The 16,995-nt window shown below is 40.1% G+C and overlaps 1 protein-coding gene across 5 annotated transcripts in view; it reads right to left on the bottom strand.

The window, feature by feature from the left end:
- MAP3K4 (mitogen-activated protein kinase kinase kinase 4) overlaps nucleotides 1-16,995 on the bottom strand; it is a 103,522-nt gene that overhangs the window by 59,544 nt on the left and 26,983 nt on the right. For all 5 annotated transcript variants that reach the window (XM_031456649.2, XM_064486500.1, XM_064486499.1 and 2 more), the window contains exons 2-3: nucleotides 12,248-12,438; nucleotides 674-2,034 (exon numbers count right to left, since the gene is read on the bottom strand). In XM_031456649.2, the coding sequence (XP_031312509.2) occupies nucleotides 674-2,034; nucleotides 12,248-12,438 (1,552 nt within the window). The remainder of the gene's footprint in view (nucleotides 1-673; nucleotides 2,035-12,247; nucleotides 12,439-16,995) is intronic.

The raw sequence follows: 16,995 nt of genomic DNA on the forward strand, positions 1-16,995 counted from the left end.
AAAATCTTCACTTATCAAAATACTCCATTTGATAATAATTAGTACTTCCCGTAAACTTCCACCATCTATGCTAATCACATTGCCCTTACCAGACAGCGTATACTTTCTGTCCTTTGATCATTCTTATGCTTCTCTGTAATTCACTTCTCTTTAAAATCCAGTGACCAAAACTGGATGTGCTACTCAAAAGGAAGCAAGCTACTGAAAAGACTAGAGGAAGAACTATATCCATGACCTTGGATGCCATACTCACTTAAAAATATTTTAGCATCATGTTGACTTTTTTACTGACTCATATTCAGCTTGTGGTCACCCATGATTGTGGCTTTCTTCCCTCTTTATTTATAACTAGACTGTCCTTCTCCATCCTATATTTAAACGGTTGGATTCTCTCCCTCCACCCACTTAATCCACTAAATTTCATAGTTTTCATAGATCCATTTCCCCATTTATCACAATACTTTATAGAAATGTTTAAATCTGCAATTTACAATGACTACCATTTATGCCTTAAAAATATCAAGACTATGAACACAATATTGTGAATCAACTATAACTCAATAAAAAAAAAGCAAGACTATTGAAGTACATATATAACATAACATACATTGTAATTTACAAGTAACAGTAAACTAAGGACAAGATCAGACTACATGGCCTACCGGAAACCTACCTCCACTGGACGGTCGCTCTTTACCAGTGCTATACGTGCCCTTTGCAAGGAACCATCCATCAGCTTGTGAAGTCTCAAAATTAACTTTCTCAACCCCATCTGCTTCAGTGCTTTGTCTACAAACGGTCTATAAATAGAAGTCAGACAATGTCTACCAAAGCCTCCTTCTGTGCTGCAGTCTGGTGTCCCCCAGCCCAGAGAATCGTCCTCAGATTCAAGCCTCTCGAGCTTCTTAGTTATGCAATCCTCTGACTGGCTGTTGAAACTGTTGTCAACAGGCTGCCTGGTTTCTGGTCCCCCTGGGTCAGAGCTGTGTTCTTCTTCACTCTCATCTGGACTACTTTCCAACTCTTTCAGTTCTCCTTCTGTGTCATCGCCCTCATCTTCTGGCTCGTTGCCTTTGGATGATCGCGGGGAAGGGATTTCAAACACTGGCCAGCCAATGTCTGATAAATTCTTGATGCCCAGAACAGTACCCATAATCCTTAGTTTCTGATTTAAGTCTTTTGTGATGTTTAACCACAAACAGAGTGCCTGCACCCTGTCCTGGAAGTCTTTTGCAGCATATTTTTCGTAGTCCTTTTGAAGAGCCTGCAATGATGGATAAAGTGCTTCTATGTACTCCAGCAGCTCCATTATCCGTTTTACCTGCTCAAATGACACCCGTTGGCGCTGGAGATGCTCATGGTATGTTGAGTAACCCACAACCTTTGTTCCATGAGGGGCTCTGCACTGCCCTTCTACTGAAGTACCATTAAAACTGGCTCCATTTCTAACAAAGGCAAAGCTCCCATAATTAACTTTGAAAGTAAGGATTTCATTGATAATGTCTGGGATGTCTTGGCGGGCTGTATATAAAAAGAGGTCCTGGTCGTTAATGGTCCGTCCCGCATGCCAGGCTTGTAGCTCTAACCAGATCAGTTCGTTAGATCGGTTAAACCAGAAAGCAGATGTATTTTCCTGTCCTCTTTGCTCCCTGTCCTTCTTCTTTGAGACTGAGGTAAGCTTAAGCAGAAGCCGCAGAGTTTCAAAAAATTTTAAGCGATCTGCTGGACAGTCTGTCCTAGAAGTCTGCCGGGCAGTCCTGGCTATGGGCATGGGCACAGACACTGGAAGCTTAGCGTTGCTGCAGCCCAGACTGAGGTAAGGCTTGTTGAGATCCACGTCTGGAATTGACTTCTTGGGCAAAGACCCAGCCACCGAGTCCAGCATGAAGGAGCACTGCACGTTCTTCTTATGGTCGCGCTCTGTTGTCCTGAGAGCCGCTCGGATCTTCTTCTGCTTGTAGCTGTATTCTTCCACATTCTCCACAGTTTTTCCAGTGTCTTTATGTGGAGGCTGGTTTGGTGCATTCATTTTCTCTATTAAAAAAAATAAACAGAACATTATGTTACTGTAAAATATGAAGCTATTCTCAATACTTTCAGTTAAGACTGATATTCACATGGACTTGTATTGTTAGGCTATTATTAAAGAAAATAATCATATCATATGCTGAAAATTAAAGGAATACACACACAAAAATATCTCTCTAAATTTTTTAAAAGAATTTACCCATTTTACCTGTTACATAATACTTGCTATATTCTCCACTACTAACCTGAAACCAGCTGTTTACCTCTCTACAACAAAGTGCAGTTATCCAGGTAGTCAAATCTTCACAAGTTATCACCTTACTCTTAAGAAGGGAGAATTAGTATGGCAGATCTGACAGAAACCTGATTTAGAAAACACATCTGATTTCTGCCTTTGCCATGAACTAAATGTATCAACTCAGAGCAAATCACTTAAATTTTCTCAGTCACTTTTCTCATTTATAAAATCAAGTAGATTGAGGAAAGAATCCTTAAGGCACCATAAAATCATTCTCATAAAACACTGAAACAGATGATAAGCAAAAATATTCACCTTAACTTGTTCTATTCCTTAATTTCTTCTTTGCCACAAACAAATGAGCAAAAACATGTTAAATTTAACATTAAGAAAACTGAAGACATATACACCAATTTTGTATAGTTTGCTAGTCTATCATACTGGCACATAAAAATCATTCAAAATTAATACGAAGAAAGTAAACATGACATTTTTCCTTCAAACAACCATAAAAAGTTCTGTTAACTTAATTCCCAAGCTTTGAAATAAACACACACCTGCCTTCCTGGCTGGCATTTCCGACGCTGCTCACAGCCCCTACCTTCCTGACACCCCTGCGTCCTCTGCTGTTCTAGACACAGCAGTCTGGGTTCTCGTCCACTTCCTAAGTCGCTCCTTTTCAAATCCCCCCCCACCCCAGGAACTTTGCTCAATCCATAAAAAGTTTATGTTTCTCAAGTTCTACCCTTAGATCTCTTCAGTCTCACTTTCGTCTCCCTGGGTGACCTTCTTCACCACCACTTCCTACACTGATAACGCCCAAACTACAGCACCATCCCAACCTCCTTCTGCACTCAAGGCAGAGTGAATACTTCGTTCAGTGAATCTAGGACTCACGTTTAGATTCTAATACCTCTGAAATTAGAATATGTTTTCTAATCAATGGTTGTTTGATAAGCCACTTTTAGGAAAATATTCACCAACATATTTCATCTACATTTTCCTTTATATATATGCGCAAGAGTAATAAATGGTTTTTAAAAATCTGTATTTAAATATCAAGAAGTGTAAGAGTTCCTTAAATAAATAAAAAGTAAAAATTCTAAGAACACACTGTGTCATCAATTGTAAGCATTTTTTCTTAGTATGTATTATATATGCCTTTAGATTTAATGAAACAGGGTATATTTATATGCTTACAGACTAATATACCCAAAATCAATTCACCAAAGAAAATTTAAATCAATTCACCTCCAAATCAATGGAAATTGATACATCACTAAAACAACATAATTTAAGCTTAAAATATACTTAAGCTCCACTCTTGCTACCATATTAAAAAATATACATATATATTTATCTATCAATAATATATTTGTGATGAAGAAAGGAAAACCTAAGAGTATTTTCTAACAATTGGTGACTAGATAGCCTCTATAAAATCGTAAGGGACCTGTCAGTTAAGGGAGATCTGAGATGCAAGAAGGTGCTGGAAGAAGATACACAGGAATCTTCCCAAGTCCTTTATACTCACTCTGACATGAGTAATAAACCTTTAATAATACTCAAAATCCCATTACTAATAGACAGGTTTGTTTGTTTAGCTTTCTATTAGTACTGAATCCCTTTGCAATTAACAAAAAGTCAAATACAGAGTTTCTGGAAAGGAGAATGGATCAAAAGTATATAGAATGTTTTATACAAACTTTAATTACAGTACTACAAAACTAGTTCATAATAATGTAAGACTAATGGAACATCTGAGCTCCCAAGTGTATAAATAAATTAAATGGTGTGAGTTCGTAGTACTGTTAAAGCAAACCTCCTAAGTAGTTACTTTTTCCTTTGTCCAATCACCAATAATTCCTGCCAAATTAGAAAAACATGAAAGGAAAAGAAACAAAAATGTATACTGAAAAAGAACCAAATGCAAACAAGTTCATTTGTTTAAATAAATGTAAGAAAATCAGCTGAATTCCCCACAATTCACACCTAGAAATGGCTCTTTAGAAAATGTATAAAATGTATTTTTATCAAGTCCTTGCAATTCTTATGTTCTTCCACACACGTATTGCCAAATTCAGAACACCTGCCTTCCTCAATCTCTCAAATGAGAAAGTAGAAACAAATATCTGCTCTTTCCTTTAAATGTGAGATGATTTTTAGAGCAATGATGTACTGGACTATCAAAGAATGTCAGCAATCTGAAGGGACTTAGAGATCTTCTAATTCAAGGTTCTCAAATTTCAGTAAACATTAAGAATCACTCAGGCAGCTACTCACCTGAGTCTGCCCATTCGCCTCTAAACAGCATCCTATCACTTAATAGGATTTATCACTTAATAAATCCTCACTTTAAAAAAAAAAATCCACACTTTACTTCTTTGAGGAGAAAAAAAATAAATCACTCAGGTTCTTGCTAAAATGCAGATTCCTGGTCCCAGTCCCGGTCTCTCTGATTCAACCTGGCTAGAATGACACATTTTGGGAAACATTACTTTATTCAATCCCCTCATTTGCGAGGTAAGGGCTTTACAGAAAGTGTCATACAGCTCACAAGAGCACTGTAATGAAGATTATGACAGAGCACGGACAGTCAGACAGATGGTAAACGGTAGGACAGGGATCTCAACCCGTGTTTGTGCCATCACACCACCTCTACATCTGTCAAAACTGCTCATAGGGCAGTTCTGACTGACCAAGGAAAACTTAAGATACTGAGAGCCACAAAAGACAGATTCCGGTGGGCTAAGTAATCTGTAGACACCATAAATAAGACCAAGTCCTTGACTGGGGGCCTTCAAGAATGGATTCAGCTTAAATAAGGGTAGCAAGGAAGGCAAGAGAATATTTTAAGCCAGAGAATAAAAGTATGAAAAGACACAAAGACATACAAGAAGAGAGTCTGGCTGGAATAGTGAGTCTGCATGTATATGGGTAGCCTGGGAGTATAAATCAGAACCCTGAAAGTCAGGCTGAGCTTGGACTAAAGCGCTGCAATACAGAGTCCACTCTGGGCCACAATGAACGTTCCTCTAACTGCACAGATTGAATCTGACTTGTGAGTATTTCACCAGCTCAATTTTATAGCAGTTATACTTTTTCAAGGAAAAAAAAAAAAAACTTGCTAATCTCACTATTTGAGCAAAAAACAACACACATTTACTCACACACCCACACCTTGCAGTATTTGTCAATGACAGAGATTAACGTGTATGTACGTACAAATTCCAGTGTAACTATTTCTATCATCTGGCTACTGCAATATTACATTACTGCTGCAAAATAGAGCTGATAACGATTATAAAGGCAGATTCGCCCTAAAAAGTGCTTTGGTTTGGGTGTCTTGATCCTTATTTAACCTACTGAAACTATGAGATGAACTGGATTTACTTCCTTCTGCCACATTAGAAAAAATTAAAACTTAAGGAGCAGATAGTTTGTCTCTTTCTTAAACCGCCTTAAAAAGAAACAGCTACACATGGGTAATTATTGTCCAAACTTACCAAAATTTTAATTGTTGTAATTTAGTAGTTATTTACCATTATCCAAAAATATGATCTTAAATAACCCCACAGCTAAATTCTGTTACTCATCAAAGTTTGAAATCAAGCCTGATCAGTGAGCTTATTCAAGAGCTAAACTCATACATTACAAATAACCCCACAGCTAAATTCTGTTACTCATCAAAGTTTGAAATCAAGCCTGATCAGTGAGCTTATTCAAGAGCTAAACTCATACATTACATCAGTGAGGATGTCACATAGCTGGTATTTTTTAGGTAATAAAAAGCTAACTCTCTTTACCTAGATATCATAACATCGTTATATATTTATCACAGCTTCTAAAAGCAGAAGTTAATATTTTGAAAGCAAAAATATCTTTAACGTTCCCAGGGAAACAAAATCAGGAAAATGGAAAACTCGAATGAAGTAGTTTTAAACACATCTAACTGGCAATTGTTTTAAAGTCCCTCAATACAAAGAAACACAACATCATGGGCGATGGTGACCTCACCTTTGTCCTACATCCCTAGGCTCCTCTGCTCAGTCCTCTCCCAAGCCGACAAACACCGACAATATTGATTTGAACTTCCCTGTCTTGCGCATACTCATATTATGCATGGAGATCACAATGGATGACACAGCAAGCCCTTCTGCAGAACTTCTTGAGTCTACTTGCAGGAAATTCTCTAAAGTCTACTCCCAAAAGTGTGTTTGCTTGGGTCAAGGATATAACTAATCTCAATTTGGCTGTGTTAACAAATCAGTTTCCCTCGGGGACTGAGACAACTTACTCTCCCACCAGCCTTGTAGGAAAGCTGCCATCTCCTCATGTCTTTGCTAGTATTCGACACTGCTCACTGGGGGGTAGTAAGTGATGGAAAGAAAACCACAGGCCCTAAATGGGGTCACCTGCATGCTGAAAGCCCACGATGGCAAGCCTAGATTTCATACATTACCTAACTGCAGTTCCAACCTCTCCCAGAGAAGTAATCTTAGTCGAACAGTCTGGAATTTTGTGGTCAATACCAATAAAGTAATCTGTCAAGCAGGCCCTTTCTATGCCCCAGAGGAAGAGGAAATCTGCATGATGCAGTCCCTGCCATCCCCTACTTCATCCTCATAAAAAAGATGCCCTGGCCTAAAAACAGCCCTTCTTTCCTTTGGCTAACAGCTCCCTTCCCCACCTTTCTGCCTGTACAAAGCCCTACCGTTTCTGCACAGCCGCTCAGAGCGCCCTGCTAGCTGCTACATGAGATGGTTCCTGTTACTTGAATAAAGCCCATTGAATCTTCAAATGTACTTGGCTGAATTTTGTTTTTTAACATAAGAAATATATTTGGGTTTTGTCTAGGTTCCTGGCACAGAGCTTCTAAAACCCTCGGAATTTCCTGACAGAAGAGTCTTTATTTATTCATAAGGAGCCCTTTTCAATCATACCAAAATTTATGCTAAAGAGGCAACTTAGGGTGGGGCCCCCAGACAGCCTCAGGATGGGCTGGTCAAGGAAAGAGCAAGATTAGAGCAGGAACTCTCAGCCCCACCCACCAACCAGACCTCCCAGGAAGAGGTGGGAGGTTGGGGACGGGGCCTGCAGATTAATGTCCATAAAAAGTCTGGAACAAGGAGATCTGATGAGTTTCTAAGCCAGGGAACACATCAAGGCGCTAGGAGGATTGTGTTCTGGAGAGGGTGTGGAAGCTCCATGTCCCACACCTTGCCCTATGCATCTCTTCCTTTGGGCTGTTTCTGAGTCCTTTATCATAAACAGATAAGCATCAGTAAAGTGTGCTCCTGAGTTCTGTGAGCAGCTCTCTCATGGGACCCCTCAATGGATAGCCAGTTGGTCAGAAGGCTACCTGGTACTAAATTTCCAATTATAAAAATGTGTCTATAGCAACAGCAGTTAGTGGCTCTGAGCCTATGAGAATAGGAATATTTAAAGAATCACAGAATCAGTTCAAGAAAATGGCTACCATCACTAAGGAGAAGTGTTAGTGGCTACTCTCACCTCCTTTCACCACACGGTGCCCTCAGTTACCTGTGTGTGTCCTTACATTCCTTCAGGGATGCTCCTGATGGTACCTCCATTTATGGAGCAGAGAGGCTGGAGGGTGCACAGAGCACGACTGACCAAAACGCCGCAAAGCTTTCCATGCAGGTGGGAGCAATTCTCTCAAGATAACTAAAGAAGCACACCTCTGGGTGCTGATGCCTGTGCAGTCCCCTCCCACCTGAACTCTGCTGGGCCCTGTGCAGCCAGAAGAATGCAGCAGAAGTGATGCTATGTGACTTCCCAAGCTAAGTCATAAGAAGCTTACACATTACACCTCGATCTCTCAAGACACTTGCTCTGAGGGAAGCCAGCTGCCATTTAAGAAGTCAATTACCTAGGGACCGTATGCTGTGAGGCAAGCCAGGACAGCCACGTGGATGTCACCTGGGAAAACGAATGACGCCAGCAGCTCTCAGCCCAGGGGCCAGAGTCAGTGAAGGCGCTGTCTAGGACATCAGAGACCCAGCAGACACCACGCGGAGAAGAACTGAGGGCCCAGCCTATGACAGCACCTCCAGCAGCTGAGCTGCTTCAGCCAGGGCTCCAGACATCAAGGGGCAGAGACAAGCTGTGCCCGGCCTGAACACCTGAGCCCCAGGACCGTGAGCACAATACAATGCGTGTGCCTTCATATCACTTAAGTTTAGGGTGGTTTGTTACAAAGCAAAAGATAAGCAGAAAATGCAAATATTATTGGTGACATTAATTAAAAAGATGAGTTCAACTCTGACTGCAGTTGTAAGATGAAGAGTATGATTCAGGGAGCTTCTGCTTGTTGCAGTGAGAAAGAAATAATGCACCAGTCCACATTTCCTTGGAAAACTTTTAACATAAATCTGACCAGTCTAATTCTTAAAAAGCCCTTGAAAATACTGAGAGGTCAATATAGTAGTATGAATCACAAACGTGTCTTAAATACTCGTCTCCCCGATTCAGCCTTCAGGTCACAGCACAAATGTCTCTTGTCCCAGAAGTCTCCCTGGGCCAGGCCCTCTCCACCCTCTCCTGGGGGCGCCCGCAGCAGCCCTCCTCCCTGGCCTCCGTCCCAGCTCTACTGCAAGAGATGGCACTGCCTGAGTATCTGCGTGATTCCCACTGGCGACAGGCTACCCACACCGATCACGTACATGCCTACGGGGCCAGCACAATTCTGAGTCAATGGAAAGAAGGAAGGAGAAGTACAGGAGGAGTGGGAGGGAGGAAAGAAGGGAGTGAGAAAAAAGGGTAGGAGAAAGGAAAGAGAGGTAAAGGGAAACAGAAAGGGAGGAAGGGAGGAAAGAAAGGCTCTGTGAATAAGTAACTATGATGGGAAAACACAGAGTGAGAAAAAGGAAAAGGGCTAGAAAGAGCAACAAGAGACGGATAATCCAGACGGGACCCACCCGGGTTGGAGTCCCACCTCCACAGCTTGGCAGCTATGTGACTTGAGTCTAAGGGTCCTGAACACTAAGTAACATTAAACAATGTGATTATTTAATTCTACTTTAAAATTTAAGGCAAGTAGTGAGAAAGAAATCTTCAGCTTACAGTAGTAAGAATGACAGCTAATACCTACTGAACATGTAACTCTTACAACACTGGAAGGCAGATTAATTTACAGATGAAGAGAATGAGACACAGAGGTGGCATATGCAGAAGGGGGCAGAACCAGGATTAGAATCCAGGCAGCCAAGCCTGAGCTCTGTCCACCACGCCACGGAGTCCAGAAGCAGGGAAGTTCTCAAGCGCTGTTGTACCATCACAGCACGAGCGCCCCGCCAGCAGAACGCCAGCCACCACGGGCGCTGCAGGTCCACCTTCTCTCGGTATTCCTGAACGAGAGCGCTGACAAAAACAACTCACCAGACGGCAAGCACATGAAGCCGCTTTCCAATACACCCATGAGCAGGACAGCTAGAAAGAGAAAGCCTAGAAACTCTCTGTGCCATTTCCTCGATCGTAAATTGGAAAGTAATATACAGAACCTACATCTCATTGGGTTATTGTGATATTAACATATGTATTAATACATCATAATTCATGAAACATTAAGTGAAAAAGGAAGCCAGCTGTAAAATGGTACATATAGGATGATATAGTAGTCGCAACAGAAATACATGAAAGAGGAGACACTACAAGGCACAGACGGTAAAAGCTGCTATTTCTATATGTTGGGTTCGTGGATACTTTCATTTATTTTTGTCAGTATTTTATAAATTCCCTAGAACAAACGTAATCTTTTGCAATAAGAAAAAAATAAATTATTATGAATTTTGGTGTCCTAGGTTTGCTATTAAATAGATAAACAGTAGTCACTAGGACCCCTTCCACAAAAATTCTATAATTTTATGAAATAAACAACTGAAAGAAGTCAAAGAGGAAAGAGACAACTTTCCTTCCTCCTTCCGTCTGCGACACCGCCCAGGACAGTAACAGCTCAAAAAGTATCGAGTGACTGGTTTTCTGACTGATTAGTAAAGACGTACAGTCATCCGAAGTATTGCATTCAGATAAGCTTAATGCCTGCGGCTTGTACTAGGAAGAAGGGCCAAACTGTGCACCAGGAGAATCAGTTCTAAAAATAGTCCTGCCACTATCTCAAGCCTTCCGGCCTTAAGAAGTTGCTTTAAAACTCTGAGCCTCACTTTCTGAATCTATAAAATGGGAGAATTGTGTTCTCAACTCCTGTTCTAAAACAGTGTTAACCAACAAGTGAAGAAAAAACAGATGTCCTACTGGCACCATCTCACTTTACCACCACAGAGCAAGTACGTATCAACTAATACTGATTCAGCGGGAGCTGCTCCACTGACAGCATTTTAGATAAAGAACTTCTACAGGCAGCTGAGAAGTTTCTTTGCGACAATGGATAAGGATTGATTTTAAAGATAACATAATTGCAATGGAAAGCTATACCTTCTACAGAGTGGGGAGAGGGGTGGGAGGGGATAAACTGGGAGTTCTAGATTTGCAGATACTAACTGATACACATAAAATAGATAAACGACAAGTTCATACTGTACAGCACAGGAAACTATATTCAATACCTTGTAGTAACTTACAGTGAAAAAGAATATGAAAGCGGTGTGTGTATGTTCACGTATGACTGAGGCATTGTGCTGTAGACCAGAAATTGACACAGCATTGTAAACTGACACTTCAATAAAAAAATATATATTAAAAAAAAAAGAAAAGAAAGCTATTACTTTCCAAAGAGGGTAAAGACAGGCCACAGGTTAACATCCTGCTACAAAGTTTTAAAAGAAAAGAAAAGAAAAAAATCTTCCCTGTGGAAAGAAAGACTCTTTACTACTGAGAAGTTCCTCCTGGGATGAGATCTCACGCAAGCGAGTAAGCACAACGAAGCCCGTTTCTCTCCCCTCCTCCTTCTCGAGGAAGGGCCAAGACAGGGACGCAGGGTGAGCTTGCCGACGTCACCCACGAAGAGATCAACGTGCGGAAAAAATCTGTGGGAAGAGAAACTCGGCCAAAAAGAGAGGAAGAACGTGGGCTAAAGAAAGGGAGAAACGGACCTGAGTTTGTTCTCAGGAGGGAGAGCATGAGATACGGGGCAATTTCTCAGAGGAGTTGAAGAGTGAAACCCCGATCTCGGACGGTATCGAGGAGACGAGGTCTAGGAAGCTATGGGATCAGTTTTAGGACAAGTGGCTTGCTGAAGTTAACAGAGAAATTCTAAGACCCAGGCTCCAGTGCCCTGAGTTCCACGCCAGAAAGCAGCGTACGAGGCAGCAGCAGGCAGCGCGGGTCAGCTCACCTCCCAGGACGCACAGCTGCGGCGAGCCGGGGGGAAGCAAGACGGGAGACAGCGAACACGCTCAGTCTCTCGGGCAGAACACCACCTGGACAGCGGGAGCCTAAACAGAAGGGCAAGTACAACACAGGGTCTGTCCGCGGTGGGAGGAGGGTGCCACCCAGGCTCCGTGCCGGAGAGAAGGGGCCCTGCTCACCGAGGGCAGCGTCCTGGGCAGGAAGGCTGGCCTGCCCCTCCCAAATTGCCCAACACATCATGTCTGCAAGACGAAATCTAGAAATTTCAGCCTAAGAGATTCAAAGAGTGAAGAAGGCCATCCATCCCGCACGCCAGCAGCTCTCCTGGGTGAGAGCGCCGATGCATCCATATTTGGCCTCGTCCACACCCTATAAGGAAGGCCAATGCCTCACACACTGACTTTAACAATTACTCAGGACAAACCTTGTTATCTCTGGAGAATTATTTTCTCCTTTATTAACAATACTGCTAATGGTAATAATCCAAAAAAAAATTTTTTTTAATTTTAAAAGCAGCATAAAATCAAGTTTAAAATAAGAGGAAAAACTAACGTTATCCTAGAAATGATCTATCAATAGTTAACATGTTATATAAAGATTATATACCAAGCGTGCCACACCCTTCACGTATTGCTTTTTAAGTACAAGATTTACCTTTCAAATTAGCCCGGCTGGCTGGCCTCCCTACACTGTTCCTCTGGTGCTTGGTGGACATGCGTTTCATCTGCCGAGGTGTGCTGGGAGGAGAGGTGCCATACAGATTCTCCGTATTTGTTTCATCTGAGAAGTCCTCTGGGTCAGACTCGGAATTCTTACAAGCTGAATCTCCCAGTGTGTACTCTTGCCTATGAGAGACAATAAGCAGAGAAAACATTCAGTAACATATTAAGTGAATTCAAATTTAAACTACTTAAAATTCCTTTTACGAACTCTCCCTAAAATTTTTCTGTGGATATGCATCCTGCTCAGCCTTGTCACCTCCTCTGTCCGTATTTGTGGGACACTCACAAAGAGGACCGCTTTCACTCAAAGGGAGGAACGACTGTGCCTTCCTGCTCTCACCACGAGCACCCCAGGGATAGAACTGATGTGCAGTTTCTGCTGTTTACAGAATTCTTTCTAATGTAAATGAAGTTTAAAATTAAAAATTTAAGGATTCAGAAAAAAAGGGCAAAGGACTAGAAGACACAAATCAGACAAAACTAAGCATCACTGTGCACTCTAGTCAGTGACACGTGCAACTGGTGAGTGGGCAAGTCCTGCTCCTGTGTCAGAGTCCACTCCTTTCTTGTCATGAGGCACAGGGCAGAAAGTGCGACCTGAGCAGCAAAGCAGAGAGCCCTGGTGACAGATGTTGGGCCAAGGTTTCGGTGTTCTCTGAAAGACTGCAGTGCAGCACTCAGGTGGCGTGTGGGGGAGAAGGATGATGGGGAAGAAGAAAAGGGAAAGAGTTTCTCTGCATCTTCAAAATGCAATCCCTCATTAACTTGGCCTCTGGAAACACATTCGGCCAATTCTCTGTCCCTAGGAGACTTCTCAAATAATACCACTATTTCGATAAAGTTCTATTTTTTGCAAAGCTAACAAAATAAAATTTAATTATACACAATGAGAACAAATACAATTCCAAAAGTCTACCCTATTCTGAATATTCTTTATAAAATACACTTCATATGTTATAAATATAACTCCAAACTATATCCAAGATACAACCAATTTTCTCTCTGATGATTTATATATCCTGTTATAAAATCAAAAACTATTTCAAAATCATGAGGGAAAAAATAAAATTATTAGAATTCAAATTTACAGTACTGAAATCTTTAAAGAATCCCTGCAACAGGTCAAAAACTGATTTTTTAACCAGATAAGAGCACTCTAGATATTGTGGTATACATGCCCCCACACATGTGCACACACAATCAGACATACAGGTGGGATGTTCTGAAAGCTAACTGAAACAAAGTCGCACGACAAATATTATTACTTATAGATTAACTTGGAATTTCCTATATCCATTTCTTCGATACTCACTGCAAAAGAGCTGATTCAGCTGATGAAAGACATGGCTATAAACGACCAGGATGCTAATTTCATTTCCATATGGCTTTGTAGTTCTTAGCACAGGCTTTGGAAGACCATAGGCTTTGTGGCATGAGGGCCTTAGTTCAAATCCTGACTGTGCTGTTTACTAGCTGTGTGGGCCTCAGCCAGAGTATTTAAAATCTCCTCACTGCACATATATAAAATAAGGCTAATAAATATTTAAACTCCATACCTGTAAGGGTTAAATCCAATAACGCATGCTTAACAGGAGTAGGAACGGCCTGAGGACTCACTAAATGGTGGACACCACTCGTTACTACAGGCCTCGGACGCGCCGTGCTCACCGAGCACCAGTGACAGAACCTGAGCTCTTCACCTACCTGCTCAACTTTTTTAAAAGAGAAAGTTCTTAGGACGAGAAACTTTTTTTTTTTAACATTTTTAACATATTCTAAATTCTTTCAAATTCAGTATTATAACTTTTTTCTCCATTAATTCAGTGGTAAGGAAGGACTTTGTATTCTATTACTTTTGTATCTCCAATAGATTCCAGAAAACTGCTCAAACCATTCAGTGTTTTCCCACAATAATATACTTCATATATTAGAATGGTAATCGCCAGAAAACTACAGCACAAACATTTAGTCAGTTAAATAAATCAAGGTCAGACAGCAGGGAATACCACGATAAACAGAAAGACGGGGTTGGGTGTGAAAGAGCAAGTAAGACCTTGTTCCAAACGCTCCCTCCGCAGTGAGGAGGAATGTGAACTTGGGAGGCAGAAGACCTAAGGCTGAGTCCCAGCCTTACTGGACGTGTGACTGAGTACATGACTTAATCTTTCTAAAACTAAGAAGAAATAAATCAACTTAGAATTTGTAAGGTCAATATTCTAATATATTTCAGGAAACTGAGATGTGAAGATTCAAAAAACAAAACAAAATGGAAATAAACGGCTATGCAAAAAAAACTAAGGCTCAAACAGGTATAAAAAATGGGATGTTTTACTAGTATCCAGCAGTATTATGTGGATAAATGAATTCATGAAATGCAAAGTGAAAGTGGAGGAGGATTTTTTGAAGAGGAGCTAAAATGTCCAAACTTCACTACGCCAAGTCAACGATGGCAAGCCCTCTGCCCTGAGGACAGAGTAGTGATCTCAGGACAGGTGAGTTTATGTTTTTTAAATAAATACCCCTGTCATATCTACAAGGTCCTGTGCTTTAGTTGATAAAAAGGACCTAAGAAAGCATGTATTTTAAAAAATGTTAACTTTCATGAAAAATTTAATTTGGGGAAACAGAAAAAGATATTTGTGTTGTATTGTCCTCCGATTGTGGATAAATTATTTCTTTACACATGAAAAATCTCATTTGGCTGCACTCTCCAAACAAAATAGAATAGTAAACCCCCTTAGTAATTCTACAGAAGTTGAGTTATCTCTTGTTTTCAAAGCTGCATCTATTACAAAACAAAAAGTCATCTTAGTCTTTATACCTTTACATGGACACAATAAACAACTTACTGATTTCAAAGTCTTTCCAAATTATTTAATTATTCTAACAGGAAACAAAGAATCACAGGGAAGTGAAAATGAATACTGTCATAAGCAATATATTAGAATGCAGTACAACATAATACATTTCATCCTTCTTTACTCATTATGCATCATAGAAAATGAGGTAGGAAAACATGTGCTGCCAGTCACCATATTTATAATTCAAAATTAAAATGAATTTCAAAAGAGGCACTACACAAAGGTGAAGCTATTCATTTAATACTTTCTTAAGATTTACTTAACTCAGTCAAGATGGTGTTCACACCTGTAGGAAATGTTACTGGTTTACATTCCATCCAAGTAACTTAGTAACTTAATTACATGTTAGAACAAAGTCCAACATTATTTAAAGGAATTAAAAAAAGAAAAGTCTAGGACTCAATAAATAAAATTCACAATGTCTGCCACCTTATGGAAATTTACTAAATACAACCCTAACCAGGAGAAAAATCAACAGAAACAGACCAGAAATGATTCATGTGGAACTTGTAGAGAAGAAAAATATACGTGAAATGAAAAATACCCTAGAAGGAATTAAAGTCAATTAGATACAACAGAAGAAAAGATCAGTGAACTTGAAAACATATCAATAGAAACTACCCAAAGTTAATGAGAGAAAAAAACTAAGAGAAAAAGAAAAAGAACAAAGCATCAGTAATCCATGGGACAGTATCAACTAGTGTAGTACACATTTTACTGGAGTCCAAAAAAAGAAAAGGGAGGGACAGAAAAAGATCTTTGAAGAAACAGGCCTGAAAATTTTCCAAATTTGAAGAAAACCAGAAGCTCCAAGATTTAAGGTCAGCAAACTGTAAACAGAAGAACTATGAGAAAACCACCAGTTTCTGATTATGCATATCATAATCAAATTGCTAAAAACCAGTGATAAAGAGAAAAATCTTAAAAGCAGCCAGAGAAAAACAACTTAGTTTGGAAACTTTAGCTAAGAAACAATACATAATGGGGGGAGGGGAGGGAAATCAAGCAAAAGTTTCTTTTTTTCCTTTTAAAAAAAACATGTAGACACAAAATCTAAGAAAATAAATACATTGTAAGTTCAAAAGAACTTGCATCATTTCAATTAACTAACCAAAAGCATCCAAAACCTCATTTTGTATTAGCTCATGTGAGATGAGCTAATGTGGTCAGTTGACTGGTTCAGAATGTTTCCATGGATACCAATTATTTTGGATGAGGAAAGTAGTACAAGGTCTCCATCAGCTGCCCTGAAACATTTGCCTTACTTGTGTTTAAAAACATACAAATGTGAAATGTCTTTCTGGAACTAAACTTCTGACAGGCACATTAAACAATGTTGCATTCTTTTAACATAAAACTCTGCTAAAGTACTATACACTTGACAGAGTCTGGTCTAAGAAATGCGTGTCTTTAACTCAACCCAAAGGGGTTTCATGCAGTTTTTAAATGAGTATGTGGAAGACAAAAATTCAAGTGACTTGGGATTAAATAGTTCTGCTCTGACATAGTAGGTAAACCACATGGCGCCTGAAATAGCTCATCTATAAAATGATGAAGCTAGATTAGATGAGCTTAAAAACATCTGTGGTTTTGCAAAAGCCCTTTAAAAAAAAAAAACTGACTTCATTAAAAGTTCTTTAGCAAAGTCTTTAGACATAAAGTATTTTATTCCATTATGAGTACAGTTCTCACCTGTTTGAGGTTCTCTCCACCACCTACACTTCCCCATTAATTTATTCTCTATTAAGTAATAATTAAAGGGAGACTTTTGCTATTGGGGGAAACAGAGGAGAAGGGTAGGAAGAGGGGTTGGATTTTC

This window comes from Camelus dromedarius, chromosome 6 (assembly GCF_036321535.1).
Source record: "Camelus dromedarius isolate mCamDro1 chromosome 6, mCamDro1.pat, whole genome shotgun sequence".
Classification (NCBI taxonomy): Eukaryota; Metazoa; Chordata; class Mammalia; order Artiodactyla; family Camelidae; genus Camelus; species Camelus dromedarius.